The sequence below is a fragment of the Rhamphochromis sp. 'chilingali' genome, assembly GCF_963969265.1.
Source record: "Rhamphochromis sp. 'chilingali' genome assembly, chromosome: 19".
Classification (NCBI taxonomy): Eukaryota; Metazoa; Chordata; class Actinopteri; order Cichliformes; family Cichlidae; genus Rhamphochromis; species Rhamphochromis sp. 'chilingali'.
Genome location: NC_137946.1, coordinates 8570590 through 8590190, shown reverse-complemented (window position 1 = coordinate 8590190; position 19601 = coordinate 8570590). Strand labels below are relative to the sequence as shown.

Sequence of the window (19601 nt, the reverse complement as noted above, 5' to 3'; positions counted from 1 at the left end):
TGGTTTTTGTAAAAAGATAACAATGTTAGCCTTTTCTGCAGCTATGGGGCATATATGGTATCACTCTTGGCTGGAAGCAGTGCTTAAACAATGGAAAAAACACAAACTTTGTCCAAAAACCTCTCATGTTTAGCTGTTTCCCTCTTTTTCTTTGGTCATTTTAGCCTTTTTGGCCAGGGTGAAGGGAGTATCTGCCATCAAACAAGAAGACAGCCGCATGTAGCTATGATGATGTTTGCTAGCTCACCTTACATGCATTAATGTAATAACGTGGTTAGCCTACTCAACGTAAATTACACTCGAATAACATGAAGCTACTCACGCAGAGAAGAACGGCTGCTGCTGCATCATCATTCATCATCATTTCTGCTACACTGGCAGGGCTAGGGGCCAGGACTCTCCTCTTCGTGTTTTTGGGGGATGTTGCATAACAGCCAACCCACCCGCAGTAGATGCGCTCGGTGTGAGGTCTCGCAGCAAGCTATCAAATACGGCGCATTTCTGGGCTTTTAAAAAAAACGCTATGCATCGCCAGGTGTTTCATCGGATTTGAGGTGTTACCTCCTTTGACAGTATCACAGTATCAGCTTAAAGTACTTGTTGCAGGCTGCTGAGTTTGCATATTTTGCTGTGAAGTACAGCCAGACTTTTGACCGCTTCGCCTTGGACATTTTAATCTGTAGCTCTGCTCTAAAAGAACGTACGTACCTGGACCCGCCTACTATTCTCAGAAACGTAAAATGATGTGATGTCCTTGGTACCACAGCGTGGTACCACAGCGTGGGCCAAGGACATATTCAATCTGTCCTTGGCCCACGCTGTGGTACCGGCCTGCTTCAAATCCACCTCCATCGTCCCGATACCCAAAAACTCCAACCCATCTTGCCTCAATGATTACCGCCCAGTAGCACTCACCCCCATCATCACTAAGTGCTTAGAGCGACTGGTCCTAGCACACTTCAAATCCTGTCTCCCCCCCACCCTGGACCCCCACCAATTCGCATACCGCCGGAACAGGAGCACAGAGGATGCAGTCTCCATCGCAATGCACTCTGTCCTCTCACACCTGGACAACAACAACACCTACGCCAGAATGCTGTTTATAGACTTCAGTTCAGCATTCAATACAATCCACCCCTCACAACTCATCAGGAAACTGACAGACCTGGGTATCAGTTCCCTCATCTGCAAATGGTTACTGGACTTCCTGACCAACCGCCCCCAACATGTCCGGCTGGATAACCGCTGCTCATCTACCATCACAATGAACACCGGTGTACCACAAGGCTGTGTGATGAGCCCTTTCCTCTACTCCCTCTTCACCCACGACTGCAGACCTGCTGATGGTTCCAACACCATCATTAAGTTTGCAGATGACACCACGGTGATTGGCCTCATCAGTGACAACGATGAGGCCGCCTACAGGGAGGAGGTGGATCGTCTGGCTGAGTGGTGCGACAGAAACAACCTGCTGCTTAACACCGAGAAGACCAAGGAGCTCATCGTGGACTACAGGAGGAATGCTGACCCACATCCACCCATCCACATTAAGGGGACGGCTGTGGAGCGTGTGAGCAGCTTCAAGTTCCTGGGAGTCCACATCTCCGAGGATCTCACCTGGACGACCAACTGCTCCAAGCTGGTCAAGAAGGCTCACCAGCGCCTCTTCTTCTTGAGGACTCTGAGGAAGAACCACCTGTCCTCAGACATCCTGGTGAACTTCTATCGCTGCACCATCGAGAGCATCCTGACCAACTGTATAACAGTCTGGTACGGGAACTGCTCTGCCTCGGACCGGAAGGCGTTGCAGAGGGTCGTGAAAACTGCCCAGCGCATCGCCGGAGCACCACTTCCTGCCATAAAAGACATCTACAGGAAGCGGTGTCTGAAAAGGGCTGGGAAAATCATCAAAGACCCCAGTCACCCATCACATGGACTCTTCACCCTCCTGCCCTCTGGGAGGCGCCACAGGAGCCTCCGGACTAAGACCACCAGGTACCGGAACAGCTTCTTCCCCACAGCTGTCAGACTCCTGAACTCTGCCTCCTGACATCTGACCCACGTTAAACTCATGGACTGAACATACACACACCCACAATGGACAACTGTACCCTCAAACACAATAATAACATGGACTGAACCACCACTCACAACCACTAGCACTTTATATAGCCTCTGTAGAAACTATCTACACCCTCACTTATCTTAACTGCACTACTGTATAGCTCTGTGTAAATAATCATTCTGTACATTCGATAATCTTTAATCCTACAACTGTTTACAACTTGCATAGTTCCCATTTCTGTATAGCTGTATATCCCAGATTCTGTAAAGTTATTTATTTCATATTCTGTATAGTTTTTCATATTTATATCCTGTTCATATCCTGTACATAGCTTGTACTCACTACAGCCTGTACATACTTATAGTTATAGAATATTCACAACATACTTCATACCGTGTACATTATAACATACCATAATAGACCCATTTCTGTAATATACTCACATATCTATATTATTGCTAATATATATTGTAATATATCTATATCACTAAAGCACTTCTGGATGGATGCAAACTGCATTTCGTTGCCCTGTACCTGTGCATGTGCAATGACAATAAAGTTGAATTCTATTCTATTCTATTCTATTCTATTCTATTCTATGATTGGCTAGAAGTGCACAGCTCAGGAAAAAAAGCACCGAAATAAAGCACCGAAATGTGCGCTGCTTTTCGGTCTGGTTACTACCGTTTATGTCAGAACATCCCTACCGAGGTTTATCCAATAGTTCGATATTGTGCGGTGAACAGAAAGGAATTGCCAGAGACACCAAAAGGGCAAAACACCAGCTACTGGTAGATAGAGTAGTCATTTGAGACTGTAAGACTAGACTGAACAACCTGTGCATGGCCTGGATTGATTACAAGAATCTAGACAAGCTACAGTTTGCTTACCGTCCAAACCACTCCACAGATGACGCCATCTCGCCTGCTCTTCACCTTTCTCTCTCTCATCTCAACAAAAAGGACATTTATGTAAGAATGCTATTTATTGACTTGAGCTCAGCATTCAACACAGTCATTCCCCAGAACCTGTAAAGAAGTTGGACCTACTAGGAATAAACACCACTGTCTGCAATTGGATCTTGGACTTCCTAACTGACAGGCCCCAGTCTGTCTTCATAGGAAATAACACTTCCAAAGTCCTCAGACTGATTACAGGATCGTTGCAGGGCTGTGTGCTTAGTTCACTGTGTATATTGTTGTATTAACAATAAAGACCTTGAATCTTCATGTATGACTAAAATATCTAAAAAAAATGAATAAATTGCGACTGAAAAGTGTGGTGCAACTGATAACAGAACAATATACCAAAAACAAAAGTACAAAAGAAGTACAGCAATGAAAATACAACTACTCACACTGATTTGAGGACAATTCCCAAAAATATAAAATACAATTGACACCAAACAATATTATCCTGGGTTACAGTATCCAATAATCATAAATATATATGTGTGTGTCTTTTGGTGTATGGTATTGCTATAACACATTTTTAAAAAAAACAACAGGGGTTGAAACTTTACTGATAATTTGTCCAAGCAAAAAAATATCCTCATAAAAAGTGCTGCAGGGAAAGCTTAATAAGACACTGCACAAAAATCAACAGTTGCTTCAAGAGAGAAAGCAACACGACATAAAACAGAAATTTATTGAAAGCATGAAGACATGGAGGAAAAATACAAGTGCTCCAAATAAAGCTTGATGAAACATTGCAGTTTCTTCAAGACAAAAGAACTGGACATAAAACCGAAAGAAGAAAAACTTTTTCTCCAGGACTTTGAGAGGTAAAATTACAAGAATTTTATAATAAAATGAAGTACAAAACAACGGAACTGGAAGGAGGAAAGAAAAAACTGGTAAAACAATGCTCAGAGATGCAGAGTAGGATCACCAGACTTTGTCTAAGTTTCTGAGACATCTTTGAGTTTCAGGAGAGAAAAAAGCAGTAAACATTTAAATGCGTAACGCAAAGCATATAGCTGACTCAGAAATTGAGCTCAGCATCACACATGCTATTTTGTCTTGCAAAGAAACGCTGTAATGTTTACCAGTATACCATTGTCCTGTCCATTTGAATAGTGCATGGAATGAATATTATAATATGTCATTTACTGTGATCACCTCATTATAGGTAAGGCAAGCTGTGAGGAGACCCATATGGAAAAGATATATATAAATCTTATAAAGTTTGTATCTGTCTTGCGTGAAACTTGTATGAAACGAATACAAGAGTGAAAACAGATGTAAGATCCCTTGAAAATTTATATAAATGAAACTTGTGTGTTTTGGATACTTACTAAAACAATATATGAAAGTGGCCACTTTCATGAGTAAATCATATAAGCCTTATATGATAAGTAAAGTAAGTAAAACAGGAAGAAAATCTCATAAAACAATACTATCAGTCATTGACTGGCCTCCTCAGAGCCCAGATCTCAACATTTTTAAAGCAGCACCTTTAAGGTGAACAGCACAAAGCCAACATCCAAAGAAGACTTTGAATATCATTCGAGAGCACTGGGGAACTGTTCAGAATTATACTGAATTTAATGGAAATGGAATGTGAAAACTACTGACTGTAAAGACTACCATTCATTCCAGCTCACCTGTGATAATTACCTCACTTGCTGACAATCCTGTGCCTGCCTACTGCTTAAGGAGAAGGAAGACCTTCATTTGATGCTCCCCTGTAGTGCAGGAAAAAGTCAGTGTTTTTGGCAACTCTTACCTGACTCTTGATTGCACAGTGACTGTGTTTACTGTATAATGTAGGTCCAGTGGGAAAACACTGTGATTCACTCTGTTGGTGTTTGGTAACAACCTCTCCAAAATGTAATTACTAATTCTAATTCATAACTAATACTAGACCATATACTCAGTAATTACTCTAGTGCTACACATTACAGCTTGCTTGCCATATACTTGCCATGTAAACGACCTTAAAGAAAGACACGGTGGATTGCTCTTTTGTGCAGAATGCTTTTGCACTGACATTACAGATACATGACTGGCACATTGTTAGGGTGCCTGGGTCGTTGTCCCAGTGTTTTTGTGTTTATGAATTTTTAGGTCCAGTTTATTCATCATTGCTTATAGACTTATAGACTTTTTTGGTTTAGTTTTCTCCCACTCTTGAATTTAACATTATTTCTAGTTTAGGTTTTCTTGTTTGTTATTTGGTCTCGTCTCCGTGTGCTTCCTTCAGCATCTCCCTGTTAAGTCAGTCTTGTCTCCATGTTTATTTGCCAGTCAGCGTCCCTATTCATGCCTCTGTCCCTAGCGCTCTCTTGCCCTGTGTGCTTGGTGTTTACTTTACTTCCCGTCTCATCTATTTGATCATGTTCAACCGTATTCCCCAGGTGTTTCTTCTCTGATTCCCTCTTGTATGTATCGTCTGTCTCCCTCGATCCAGTGTCGCAATCTCCCTCCTGCTGTGTGTCCTTTTCTTTTGTTAATTCTCTGTATCAGCATGTTCTGTTTGGCATCTGTCACTTAACCTTCCCTTTGTGTTATTTATCTATAAATCCAGCAATAAAGCTATTGTTCTGTTCAGCCCTGAGAATGTTGGTAAAAGGGTTCATAAATAAAAAGATTATAACTGATTACACACAAAAATTAATGGGATGTTTGTCTCTTGTGTTTATTTATTTATAATTCCCAGAATGTGCACAAAATAACTTCATAACTAAAGGATACAGTGATTTTGAAATATTTGTAAGTATATGCAGTTATACTGTCCCATTACCATGTAAAGATTGTGTTAATTATGTAATGTAATTTTTCATTCACTCAATTTGAAGCACACACTTATTAACTTTAATTTGTAAATGTCCTCACCTTGCCACTGGTAACCAGGAAGTATTTTATTGAACCCTATATGCAGTGAATAATTACCCTTTTGTTTATGACCTATATTCAGATACATCACAAGGCTTTGAGTGTAACAGACAGACTATTGCACCTTGCCACATAACTCCACACAATTATGTACAACCCCAGTTTAAAAACCTCAATAACACATAAAGAAATGACAGAAAACTTTGTAAGTTTTAAAAGGGATAATTGAAGCAAAGTAGTTTCTTTCGGTTGAGCCTGTATTATCCACACTGGCATTTTATTGAATATGTATAGCAAATTAAGTAGAAATGAGTCAGCCAGCATCAATGAGTACAGGCAAAGTCATGATTGATTTTTTTTTTTTTTTTAGCCACTAGCAAAGCATTTCAGATTAGGGTCATGTATCTTGTTCCACATGTAGTACATTTTTGCTGAAAGGAATCTATGAACAAGTAGAGTTCCTCTATAATAACAAGGGTCATAGTCATCAGCTGTAGTGGAAGGAACGTGAAGTCCATTTATCCTCACTGCACCATGCCGCTCAGGGCTAAGTCCTGCTTTGGCCAAACACATTCCTAAGTAAACATCATCAATGGGAAGAACAGCGATAGAGTGGGACATATTGTATATAACCAAAGCTGTGTAGCCAGATAAAATGTAACCCCCACCACTACAGTAAGGAGGGTATGACTCTGACTCATACACCTGAACTGGAACATAATATTTACTCCACTTTTCTCGAATAGGGCCAACATATCGGATCACCCAGCCAGTAAAGAGGTGTTTCCGTCCATCATTGTCCTTAAGTTGAAGTAGATATTCAACCATGTTATCTGTGTTGACAAAGACATCATCATCGCCGTTTAGCAGGAAGCGAGCATGTGGACAGTTTCTCTCCATCCATTCGAGGAAGAGTATTTGCTTCAAGGTGAGGTTAAAGAATGAGTCATTAAAGTCCCACTGAAGAATATCATTGTTCTCACGTTGCTCTATTTTAAGGAGTGTGTTCAGTCTCTTTTTCTCAAAACCAACACCTGTTGTTCCTGAGATAAAAAGCCTTCGGATCCACACACCATTCTGCAATCTCTCCTTAGCCCAGGTTTTGCGCAGTACTTCTCGGCGGTCGTAGTTCACAGGAGCGCTTTTAATGACCAGCAAAAGAAAAACATCCGAGGACCCTTCAGCTCCTCCACACTTATCAGGAATGTCCAGCAGCATGGGGAAATGGCGACAGTGGCGATAGTACAAAAAGTCTTTTATATGATCAGGAAGTGCGCTGAAGTTCTTAATGTTAGCAACAGACATGTTTTGTTGACATCTTGACCAGGAAATATGATGAGCTGGAGTGATTTGTGGTGGCTTAATGACATCATCTCTCCTGGTTTCTTCAAGAAGTGAATCTCGGGAGTCTGACATATTTTTACAGAAAATAGCAACAGTCAAGAGAAGGCCAGTCACCACCAGCAAACTGCTTGCTCCTAAGGTGGTCTGTTTCAAAAATCTGTGGTCACAAAAAAATTCCAATTAGTAATAACATTAAAAAGATAAGAGTGCAATAAATGTGTGCATTATATTACTATCTATTACTTTGTAGATACTTAGGTTGTAAGAATCTGAATGCAAATCTACATGCTACCAATGTGTTTCGTTGATCTATTCTATTCTATTCTATTCTATAAAGGATTTGAGCTCCAGTTATAATTTGCTTGGAATGCAAAGTCTTGAAATATTTAAAAATCAGCATTGTATTTATCTTTTTCAAAGTTCTAAATCTTTCTATTAACAGGTTTTCTTGACTTTCAGTGTTTTGTCACTTCACAATTATTCTAAACAAAAGAAAGATGGTTAGCAGTTTATTTAGCACACAAAAAGACTAAACAGAAGTAAAACTTTGTTGTAAGCAAAAAAAAAAAAAAAAACAAGAAAAGGGGACAAATTATTTCCTAGCAAGCAGGTGTGGTTTCTTGGAACCCAATTATCTACAGAATAACTGAAAGATGCAGCTGGAAGTGCTGTTCTAAATGATTTACACAGAAAACTAACATTCTCACACTTACACTCTTACTGGAGCCACAGTTTCTGTTGAGGAATATTTGAAAACTGCATGCTTTGGTTTCTACTGTTGAATCAAATCAGGTTTAACTTGCTTGACATTTGTGCTAGTCCTTTCCAAACCATCTTAATTTGTCTCTAGATGGTCTGTAACAGGGAGCCATCAGGCTAAATTGGTCAACCAGTGGGACTTCGCTCAAAATAAAATGGCAGGTCAAGCGGAACACGGCTCGGACAGTGGCAAAAAGCAAACAGTCTCAGTTGTAGGAGGGGTTTGTTGAGGCCATGAAAAATATGTAAATTATTTTACATACACTCGTCATACACACGTCATGGTAATTTGGGGGGATGGTGGTTAACTATTTCTTTGAAATGTTTGTTTTCCACTGTACAGAATGTATTTTTAAGAAAACAAGAATTGGGTGCACACGTTTAAATCTATTTGTCATGGCTGGGTCTGTGACCCAGCATTTTGAGTTCATTATATATTGTGTATTTCTGTTTTAAGTATGGGGATATGTTAAGTTCTTGTTTTTGCATTATTAGTTAGAACTTGAGTCTTTGTGTTTTGTCATTTATTGTTTGGGTTAAGTTCATCCACCTCTCTTAAACCCCTAAGTTGTTCAGCCTTAGTTCTGTTTATTGGATCTCCTCATTTCCCCTTCCCCTGGATCTTAATCTCATTTGCCCTTTGTGTTCCACGTCTCATGTTGTCAAGCCCATGTTTTTTGGTCTGTCTCATCATGTTTCCTGTTTTATTTTGAAAGAGTCCTCTGTTCTTTGTTCATTGCATTTAGTTTCACTTCCCCTGTCCTGTGATTAGGTTATGTGTGTCAGCTGTGTCCTCATGTGTCTCCACTTCCTCTGATCACCTCATGTGTGTATTTAGTCCTCAGTCTGTGTTATCTCCCCTACCCCTTGTCACAGTTTCCCAGCCATAGTAAGTCATAGTCTGAATGTTGTTTAGACATAGTCTAAATCTTAGTAGAGTCATAGTTTCCCAGTCTATGTTCAGGTTTTCCCTCAGTTACTTTGTTGTTGTTTTTCTGTGAGTTTTCGGCCCTAAATAAAGGCTCGCTTTTTGTTAAGTCCAGTTTTGTGTCCTCGCCTCTGTCTGCTCTTGGGTCCTCTACTCACTCCACAAGGTCTGCCCCGGCAGTCCGTGACAGTAGGACGCGAATATCATGGGCCTAGCGGACATCTGTGAGGACCAATGGGAGTTCAACACTCGGTTGACTGTGCTCCATGGAAAGTGGATCATCTTCTCCGCGTGCGGACCGGAGAGGAAGAAGGAGTCCGTGAGAGCTCAGCTGAGCTGTTTGATATCTGCATACCCGGCTTTCATAGAGGGATTGCCAGGGGATCTGCAGAACGTTGTCTGCACCGCGCTGCCTCGCAAGCCCGAGGCGGTTAGAGTCGGCGTGCTGAGGTTCGCCATGGCACCAGACTCTTCTGCGCCATCATCACCTTCCAGTTCTTCAGTCACCTCATCGCCATCACAGTCTCGCCACTTTCCTGCCACGGTGCAATGTGGGGAAGCACTAGACGCAGTAGATTTGGACCACGAAGAGCGACAGCAAATACTGAGTGCTCTGTTGGACGAGGAGCGCCGGTGGAGGCCTTGGCTCATTCCGGAGCACGAGCACTCTTTCTGGGGAACTCGACTGGCTCTCGGGGGTCCCCGGAGCTTCTAGGGACTTCCACCCCTCACTCCGCCAGCTTCCACGGATAGAAAGAAGCGGCGCTCTTGCTGTCGGCGCTCCGAGCCTCAGCCTAAGGAAGTCCCTCAGTTAATGCCATCTGAGGCGTTAACTTCCATCAGCCATCCAGTCGTGAGTACCACTGACTCAGTTTCTGACGCTGTATATAGCCCCATAGCCAAAGACCTCAAGTCAAAGGAGAGTGTTTCAGGGGCAGCTGTGAATAAAACGTTCTTGTCTGGCTGTGACCTGGCTGATTCGGCAGGTTACAGCATCCATGAACCAGTTAACAACCATAATAGCAATAAAGATGACTGTGCCCTCGGCGTCATAACTTCTGAACCTGAATGTTGTATTGATGCAAACAGTAACTGTCTTGTTCCAGAGTTATTTAACCCTGGTACAGCAAGCTTTGAGCAGACAACGTCTGAATCTGGTACTACGATCACTAGTTCTAATGTTGCCGTTGATGAAAATGTGTCTGTATCCGCCGACACTAGCCTAGCGCCCTGCTCTACGGGGGTTTTAAGCGCAGTACAGGACGGATTTTCTGTAAAGTGCAACACTGTGATAACTAACCCACCATTATTGGCAGCCACCAACTGTTGTACTTCTGTACTGTGTCATCCTACCAAGTCAAAGGTTTTTTCTGAGTTAACCAGTGATGAGGGCATTAAGACTCGGATGATCTGATATCCTCGTGTTGGTGTTGTTCCCAGACCATCATGAAAATGTTGTTCCAGGTTCAACATTGCAAGTGACCAATCACATTGTTGTGACGTTATTCCTTTGCGTGCCAAGCCATTCGTGCATTTATGAAATTCCAATGTTGCAAGGACAATATCAATTCTGCTTACTGTTTATTAAAGGGTTACGGTTAGGGTTAGGGTCAGGGTCCGTTGATCGGCGGACAGAGGCGGTTTCACGCAGCTTAAGTACAGTTTTTTGTTTTACTCCGGTTTTTCCCGAAGTCGCAAAGGTATGACGTCACAACATTCTGATTGGTCACTTGCAATGTTGATCCTGGAACAACATTTAGTATGATGATCTGGGAACAACACCAACACGAGGATATCAGATCAACCATTAAGACTCACACAGTGAACCTGCAGTCAGTTTTTCTGAAATAATGAAAGATGCTGGGAGTAAAGGTTCAGACTCAAAGTATTCTGTATCACATGACTGTCGAGTTAATGTGCTGAAATCATCAGCGAGCAGTCCTAGTTCTGTGTGTGATCAAGAATTAAATCCTGTTAACTCAGACAATTTAACAATTACCAAGCCACCCCATGCCATGTTTGAAACTCTGTTTAAACCATTTTCTAAGTCTGAAGAGAGACTGTCTAGCTTTCCTCAAGGATCAACTAAAGACTGTTTGAACTGTGCTGATGTCTCTGAAGAGTTAAGGTCTAATTTTGTTATTGCCCCTCTGCTAGCACCCCTTGAAATGCATGTTCAGGACCCTGGGCGCACTTCCAAGGCGGCTGTGGCGCTGCTCGACCTTATACCCGCATCTGATTCCCGGGTGGAGGCAGTAGCTGTCCAGTCAGCACCCGTGCTAGTTTTGTCCCAGACTCCTCTTATAACGGAGGTGAGTGACTGTGCTTTTTCATCTCATGAACCTGATATAGTAGAGTGTACTGGGTTTCCCTTTTGTGGGCCTGGCTACGAAGAAACTGGTGCTAAAGACTGCCCTGTCATTAATCATGATTTCATAGACATCCATGCTGTGGCCGACCTAACTCTGGTTAAGACTGAGGGCCAGTTAGAGTCGTGTTGTGATAGTGAAAAGACTGTGTAACTGTTTTGAAGAAGCACATAAAGAAATCACAGACCATGTTCTTGACTCTGTAGAATTAAGGACTTTTTCTAGTGTTGCTCCCATAGCCACACCACATGAAGCCAAGGTTCATGAGACAGTGAAAGAGGTTCATACGTCAACTGTACAGTCTGCTTCTGAGCCTGCTGGAAATGGTTGTGAAACCTCAAAGATGGCTGAGGGCTGCGTGACCTTTCTCTCCACCTCAGACTGTGTTCTACCGCAGCCGGCTCGTACATCCGAGACAGTGTTGCTCCCGTGTGCAGATTGTAGTGGATTCTAATACTGTAATCCCTGATGTTGGAAGTGCAGACAGTGATCAAGACCAAATGCACGGGAACGTGAGCTCTGATGACACTGCTTCTCAGTTGCAGAGTGTTAGGCCAGCCACGAGTATGTCTGCCTCTTTATGCGACTCTGAATTCAGCTATGGACTTATTTGTAATCCTACCATGAACAATTATGTTGACAATGCCTACAGGGAGTTGGCATCAACCACTCGAGTTACCGAAAGTGATCATGAACTGAGAATTTATGGTTTCAAATATTTTTATGCTAACGATGTTCTATGTGCTGCCTCACCAGTCACTTCTGAGATTAAGCCTCTCGCCAGGGCCTCCTCAGATGCCGAACTTCAGACCTCAGCAGACTCAGGCCCGCTGAGTCCAGCAGTGGAGAGCTCACTCGAGCTCATCCAACCCACTATGAACTTTGGATCATTGTCAATGCCTGGACAGCCTGACTGCACTGTGCAACCCTGGCCACTGCACCGTGAGCCAGCTGTGTGTCTTGCGCAGCTATGGTCCGCTTCGTTCCAGCCAGACGACTCTGCACCTGCAGGCCCTGGGTCTGTTTCGCCAGTTGTGGGTTCTAGAGAACCCAACCAGCATCACATCTCGTCAGCTGGAGGGCCCGACCGAGGAGCCCGTCCAGCCCCCTGCCTTATCTGGACCTGCAAAGCCACGTCCAGGCCTGGTGCCTGCCAAGCCATGTCGACCAGTGCACCGTCACCGGCCACTTTCCAGGCCATCAGCTGGACATCAGCTCCTGATCTCTGGAGGCCGGCCGCTGTCTCCCACGCGGCCGGCCTAATGTCACTAATGTCACATAACTTTGCTGACTTGTGGCCACCAGTAATGTTTTAATGTTCTTCGTTATTAAACATTTGCACATAAATAAGTGACATAATATTCAGTACTTAAAGTTTACTCTTCGGGCGCCCCTCATCCGCCGTTTTTCTTTTTCTTTTTTTTTTTTTTTTTTTTTTTTTCCCCCCCCAGCAAAATTATCCACACCCACCGCCGCGCTATGCATTCTGGGATATGTTGGGCCACGAAGTCTACACCGCTACGTCCTTAAAATTCAGGGAAATGAAGGACGCATTTGAGGGCCGCATTTCAAGCAGCCTTCGAATTGGGACAGCCTTCATCGCATCGCTGTGCCCTCACTGTGCTGCCGTTTCACTTTCTAATGCTCTGACTTTTTAGAGCCTTTCAAATGATTAAGCATTTAAGTTTTTACCTTTCAGATTAAACACAAAACTCTGCACACTTCAAATAAATTACATGAGTCATATTAGCTGTTTACTCCATTAGTTGTTGCCTTGTTTAACCCCCCGTACTTATAGGAAGTATACAGGCATTTAAGACTTTTTGTTCTATGGACAAATATGTCCATGGAGCACATATGTATGTACATATATGTATCAAAAAACTTGTTTGTACACTACCACATAACGTGAAATAGTGTTAAAAATATTTAACCCTTGTGTGGTGTTCGTATTTTTGTTACTCGGCCAGTGTTCATGGGTCTGGTGGACCCGCTAGAGTTTTGGCTTTCCAAATTAACACTATCAAACAATTTTATGTTAAATTACTCAACAGATGTTTACTTCATCCCAATTACAAGACATATGAACAGCAAACATGGTTAATTTTTTCCCTTTACCTTTGTTAGATCACATTTATGAATTAATGTGCTTCTCGTTTTTCTTTTATATAAAATGTTATAAATAAATCAGTTATAATCAAGTGGAGTGAGTGGAAAGACACAACACATTTACACGTGAAAAAATAATTAATTGTTTAATTTTTCTTTTGAAAAAAACTGAACACGGGTCTCACAGACCCGAACACCATACAAGGGTTAAGAAAAACAATGGACTTAACTGACTTCTTACACAAAGAACTGTATCATATATGATATCTCAAGCACAAACCAGCTTCTCTGATTTCTTGCAAAGTAGTTTGAGTTTGTTTTTTCTTTTGTGTGTGCAAAAAGACTGAAAATGACATTACATAATTTGTGGAGTTTTAAAAGGAGTATTAATAAATGTTATTGTGATAAATTTGATAATGATAAACAATATAAAACTGGTGTGTGTGTGTGTGTGTGTGTGTGTGTGTGTGTGTGTGTGTGTGTGTGTGTGTGTGTGTGTGTGTGTGTGTGTGTGTGTGTGTGTCAGCAGTTACCTTGACATACTGGTGGATGAGCTCACTTGGTAAGTATCCTTCAGGTAGTCAACATAAAATGTGTGCAGGTAAGAAACGGCTTCCAACTGAAGCCTGTTACCTGCATGTATTTAGGCTGGGTGTAGTCTTTGAGACCAACCCTAAACCCAAGTCAAACCATTCTTCTAAAATACATTTTTGTTATTTCAGAATCAGAATGGGTTTATTGCCAGATGTTGAGGTTTACAACATTAGGAAATTGCTGCGGTGCTTCAGTGCAGACAATAAGAATTAAAGTGCTATGTAGAAAGAAAGATATGTGCATGAGATATACATGAGATATATACATGAGAATAAGAATTATGAGTGCTACGTAGAAAGATATATACATGAGTGCAGGTGGTGATCAGTGCCAAACATGAAATGATGCAGTGACACAGCGTAGGGTCATGTGTTAGTGGCGGGGACAATCATGTGGTTATTGTTCATGTGTCCAACAGCAGAGGGGAAGAAACTGTTCTTGTGGCGAGAGGTTCTGGTGCGAATGGACCGGAGCCTCCTGCCTGAGGGGAGCAGGTCAAACAGACTGTGTCCAGGGTGAGAAGGGTCAGCTGAGATCCGGGCTGCACGCCGCAGTGTCCTGGAGGTGTACAGGTCCTGCAGAGATGGGAGTCTGCAGCCAATCACCTTCTCAGCAGAGCGCACAACACGCTGCAGTCTCTGTTTGTCCCTGATAGTGGCTCCAGCGTACCACACGGTGATGGAGGAGGTGAGGATGGACTCGATGATTGCAGTGTAGAATTGCATCATCGTCCGTGTTGGCAGGTTGAATTTCTTCAGCTGCCTCAGGAAGTACATCCTCTGCTGGGCTTTCTTGATGACGGAGGTGATGGTGGGCTCCCACTTCAGGTCCTGGGTGATGGTGGTACCCAGGAAGCGGAATGAGTCCACAGAGGTGATGGGGGTGTCAGTCAGGATGATGGGGGGGAGTGGGGCTGTGTGCTTCCTGAAGTCCACAATAATCTCCACTGTCTTCTGGGCATTCAGCACCAGGTTGTTGTGGCTGCACCAAGACACCAGACGTTCAACCTCTCTCCTGTAGGCAGACTCGTCCCCGTCCGAGATGAGCCCAATGACGGTGGTGTCATCTGCGAACTTGATTAGCTTGACAGACTGGTGGGTGGAGGTGCAGCAGTTGGTGTACAGGGAGAAGAGCAGAGGAGAAAGAACACAGCCCTGAGGGGAGCCGGTGCTGATGGTCCGGGAGTCCGAGACATTCTTTCCCAGCCTCACGTGCTGCTTCCTGTCCGTCAGGAAGTCAGTGATCCACCGGCAGATGGGATCAGGCACATTCATCTGGGAAAGCTTGCCTCGGAGATGGTCTGGAAGGATGGTGTTGAAGGCAGAGCTGAAGTCCACAAACAGGATCCTGGCGTAGGTTCCTGGGGAGTCCAGATGCTGCAGGATGAAGTGTAGGGCCATGTTGATGGCGTCGTCTACAGACCTGTTGGCTCTATATGCAAACTGCAGGGGGTCCAGGAGGGGGGCCGTGAGGGTCTTGAGATGGGAGAGAACTAGGCGCTCAAATGACTTCATGACCACAGATGTCAGAGCCACGGGTCTGTAGTCATTTAGTCCAGTGATCCTAGGTTTCTTGGGGACAGGGATTATGGTAGAGGACTTGAAGCAGGCAGGCACATGACATGCCTGCAGTGAGGAGTTGAAGATGCCAGAAAACACTGGGGCCAGCTCGTTTGCACAGTGTCTGAGGGTGGCAGGAGACACACCGTCTGGGCCGGGAGCTTTCCGAGCATTCAGACTCCTAAACTGCTTCCTCACATCTGCTTCATGAATATGAAGAGTTGTGGTCGGAGGAGGTGGTGTGAAATCCTCTTTTGTGTGGGGTGAGGGGGCGGGTGTTGCAGGTGAACAGTTTGAAGGTGGTGATGGCTCTATGGAGGGGGGAGAGGTGGGGGAATGAGTGTCCAAAGTGCCTCTATTGTTGGGGTCGTTGGAGGTGTGAAGGCTGCCTGATGGCTCGTCAAAACGGCAGTAGAAGTTGTTAAGGGTGTTGGCTAAGAGCAAGTCATCAGTGGAGTGGGGGGTTTTAGGCTTGTAGTTTGTAATATTCCTAAAACCTTTCCACACAGAGGCCGAGTCATTCTCTGAGATCTGCTGCTGCATCTTCTCAGAGTGCTGATGTTTGGCAATGTCCACTTCTTTAGTGAACCTGTACTTGGCCTCTCTGTAGCAGTCCCTGTCTCCGCTTCTGAACGCCTTACTCTTTTCCAGCCACAGCTTTTTGAGTTTAGGAGTAAACCAGGGTTTGTCATTGTTATAACTCACCCTGGTGCGTGATGGCACAATGCTGTCCTCACAGAAGTGGATATAGGAGGTGACAGTGTCCGTAAACTCGTCCAAGCTGTTAGAAGCAGCCTTCATTGTGTCCCAGTCTGTAGACTCCAAACACGTGCGAAGCTCCTCCACAGCCTCGTTGCTCCACAGTTTTTTAGTCCTCACGACAGGTTTGGAGAGCTTCAGCCTCTGTCTGTACGCGGGGATTAGGTGGATCATGACGTGGTCAGAAAGTCCGAGTGAAGCGCGGGGCACCGCGCGATAGGCCCCGCTGATCGTACTGTAACAGTGGTCTAATGTTCTCTCCTCTCTGGTCGGGCATTTAATATGCTGCTTATTATTTGATGTAGAATAAAAATACATTTAAATAATACAAAGACACTTGTCATACCTTGGTGATATTATAAAGCTAAAAGTTTGTGTTAGAGAGATGCAATCCATGTAGCATACAACAGCTTCCACGCAGAGACTGTCCTAGGTAAAACAAAAAGAGATGCAACTTAACACATGGCCTGCTTCTGTTTCAGCTTAAATATCCACATTTTAACTGGGATGGGATTGGGAACTACAGTATTAATGTGATCAATATAACCACTATTCAACCATATAAAGAAATCCCCTTTCTCATGAAAAAGGCTTGTTTGTTCCTATTAGGTCTCTTCAAACAGGACACACATTTATTTTTAAAGCTCTAAAAATCACAAGTCTGAAGAGAGACTGTCTGTCTACATAATTATATGTATTATGAATATACAGTATGTGTTTTATTCCATGGCACCAAGTTACCTTTCAACAAGTTCTTTCACAATAACTTAAACTGAATGTTGCCTAAATAATCGAAATGAAACTACTCCGTGGAAGGTATTTTTATGCCTTCTCTTATCTGACTCCTTTCCCTTGATAAACATCTATCCTCACATTGTCCCTGCAAGCAACAAAGTGCGAAATCTTTCACTTGTTCGAACATGCAAAGTCTTTATCCTTTCAAGGAACTTAAAGTTGATATTTTATAGTCTATTCTTGATTAAATAATTAATGATACCAGATCATTTGAAATTTCTAGTACACCCCTGCATGTCTCTCAAGATGAACTGATAGAAGTTTCAGGTTGAGCGCAAAGGAATAGAACTTACTCAGCCAGTCACAGTTTGTCTCTGGCATTTGTAGTCTGGAAAATGTCTGTCTATTCTGTTTGTCTGTCTTTCTTTCTTTCTTGGAAAACAGTCTGCCCTCAGTAAATTCAGAGTACTTGCTGCTAAAGGCAGACATATGCATTAGGCCAAAGAATAATATTGCCTCAGTTGATATTTTTGCTAAATAAAATTCTGTGGTAATCAGAGATGGGCAGTAACGCGTTACTTGTAACTGTAATCTGATTACTTTTTTCAAGTAACGAGTAAAGTAAGGGATTACTATTGCAAAAATGGTAATTAGATTACCGTTACTTTCCCGTAGGAACGCTGCGTTGCTGCGTTACTAAAACCGTGATTTTTTTTTACGAGAATGTCTCACGACAGTGACGTAAGCGAGTGCGCCGTTAGTGACAACAGCTGTGTGCAGATCAACAATGGATCACATATCGATTGTGGGAGAGAGTATGAGCGTGCAGCGTTTAAAGCGTGGAAGTACTGACCTTACTTTGAGTTTGATTCCATAAACAGTGACAAAAACATTAGCGTCCATCGTGCGTGGGAAGAAAACTTCTTTTTACAGCGAAAAAAACCCCTAAACTTCCAAGCAAGCACAGAGTGCGCAACGACGTAATGGGAAACTCACAGAGAAACTCGCGGATTCTTCAACTGACCGCGGCACACCTGCACCAGGGTAAACCTCCGCCTACCGCAGTCCTGCTTTACAGGTGAAAATAGAGCAACAGGACCACTGAGTCTTTGACTTTATTTATTTTCTGCTGTGTTTTACTTGCATCTATTTGAAAGAGTGAGTGTAAACACAAAAAATAATTTATTCAAGTCAGAGAATGTTGTTGCATATAATTACATTTTTGCTTGATGCATAAAGTTAAAAGTTTAAAACAAGTTTAAAAAAAAGAGACTTTTCCATTTGATTACATTTTGTATGATGATTATGTAGAAAAAGTAGAATTGGGCTGAAAGATCTATCGCTTTATCACCTCTTCAGGTTGTAAATCATGTTTTTAAAAAGTAACTAAGTAACTAGGTAATTAATTACTTTTGAAAATAAGTAATCAGTAAAGTAAGGGGATTACTTTTTTGGGGAAGTAATCAGTAATTAGTTACTGATTACTTTTTCAAGTAACTTGACCAACACTGGTGGTAATGGTAAATGGCCTGTATTTGTATAGCGCTTTTCTAGTCCCTAAGGACCCCAAAGCGCTTTACATATCCAGTCATCCACCCATTCACACACTGGTGATGGCAAGCTACATTGTAGCCACAGCCACCCTGGGGCGCACTGACAGAGGCGAGGCTGCCGGACACTGGCGCCACCGGGCCCTCTGACCACCACCAGTAGGCAACGGGTGAAGTGTCTTGCCCAAGGACACAACAATCGAGACTGTCCAAGCCGAGACTCGAACCGGCAATCTTCCGATTACAAGGCGAACTCCCAACTCTTGAGCCACGATGTCTCATTTAACTGTAGCCACTGTTTCAAAGAGGATGTTTATTTATTCAGAGTATGCGGAATATGTCGAAAACTATATGCTGTATATGTATAATATGTTGTGAAAAAATCACACACTCAAAGGATAAATGCTTATAATTATTCCTTCTTTTTTTTAACAGGGAAACATGAGAAGTATAAATGCATTAAAGGGAAGCAAAGCAAAGTTTAAAAAGTTGAAAGCAACTGACCAAAGAAAGAAAAAAAACATCTGAGGAGTACTAGCTTGTGTTACAGACCGATCCTGAAGCAGCAATTTACTAATCAACAAAAGGAAAAAAAAAAGCTCTCTTCTTCACATTCATGATTATAAGGATTAAGTCATGCTCTTGCACAACTGTAGACGTACTGTTGAATCACATTCTCTTTTACCTATTGTAGTGTTTCAGAAATTTTTAAATGAAAAGTAATTTGCCATATAGGTTGGTGCTCCTCAAAACGTAGGCTCCCCACTGTAAGTACTGCCTTTGCCTACTCAGTGTGGTGCAGTGTGACCCTGTTCATTGTGGGTGTTGTACTCTCAGTGTCACTCTGACTTGTGCTTGGAGGAGCAGAGCATCCTTTTGGAAGAGATTGTTAATTGAGGTGGAAAGATGCTTGAAGGAGGATTACATGTTCCATGTGTACGATGAAAAAGGTCCTTCAAATAAAAACACCACAGAGCTCAGTGAGCTCATTAAT

General features: G+C 42.8%; 1 protein-coding gene across 1 annotated transcript; it reads right to left on the bottom strand.

Annotated features, from left to right (window-relative positions):
- Positions 1-2589: 2589 nt before the first annotated feature.
- LOC308386646 (N-acetyllactosaminide beta-1,3-N-acetylglucosaminyltransferase 3-like) lies at positions 2590-7319 on the bottom strand. The gene has a single exon (XM_080866341.1). The coding sequence runs from the start codon at positions 7315-7317 to the stop codon at positions 6268-6270; it is 1050 nt and encodes a 349-aa protein (XP_080722467.1). The 5' UTR covers positions 7318-7319; the 3' UTR covers positions 2590-6267.
- Positions 7320-19601: the final 12282 nt, after the last annotated feature.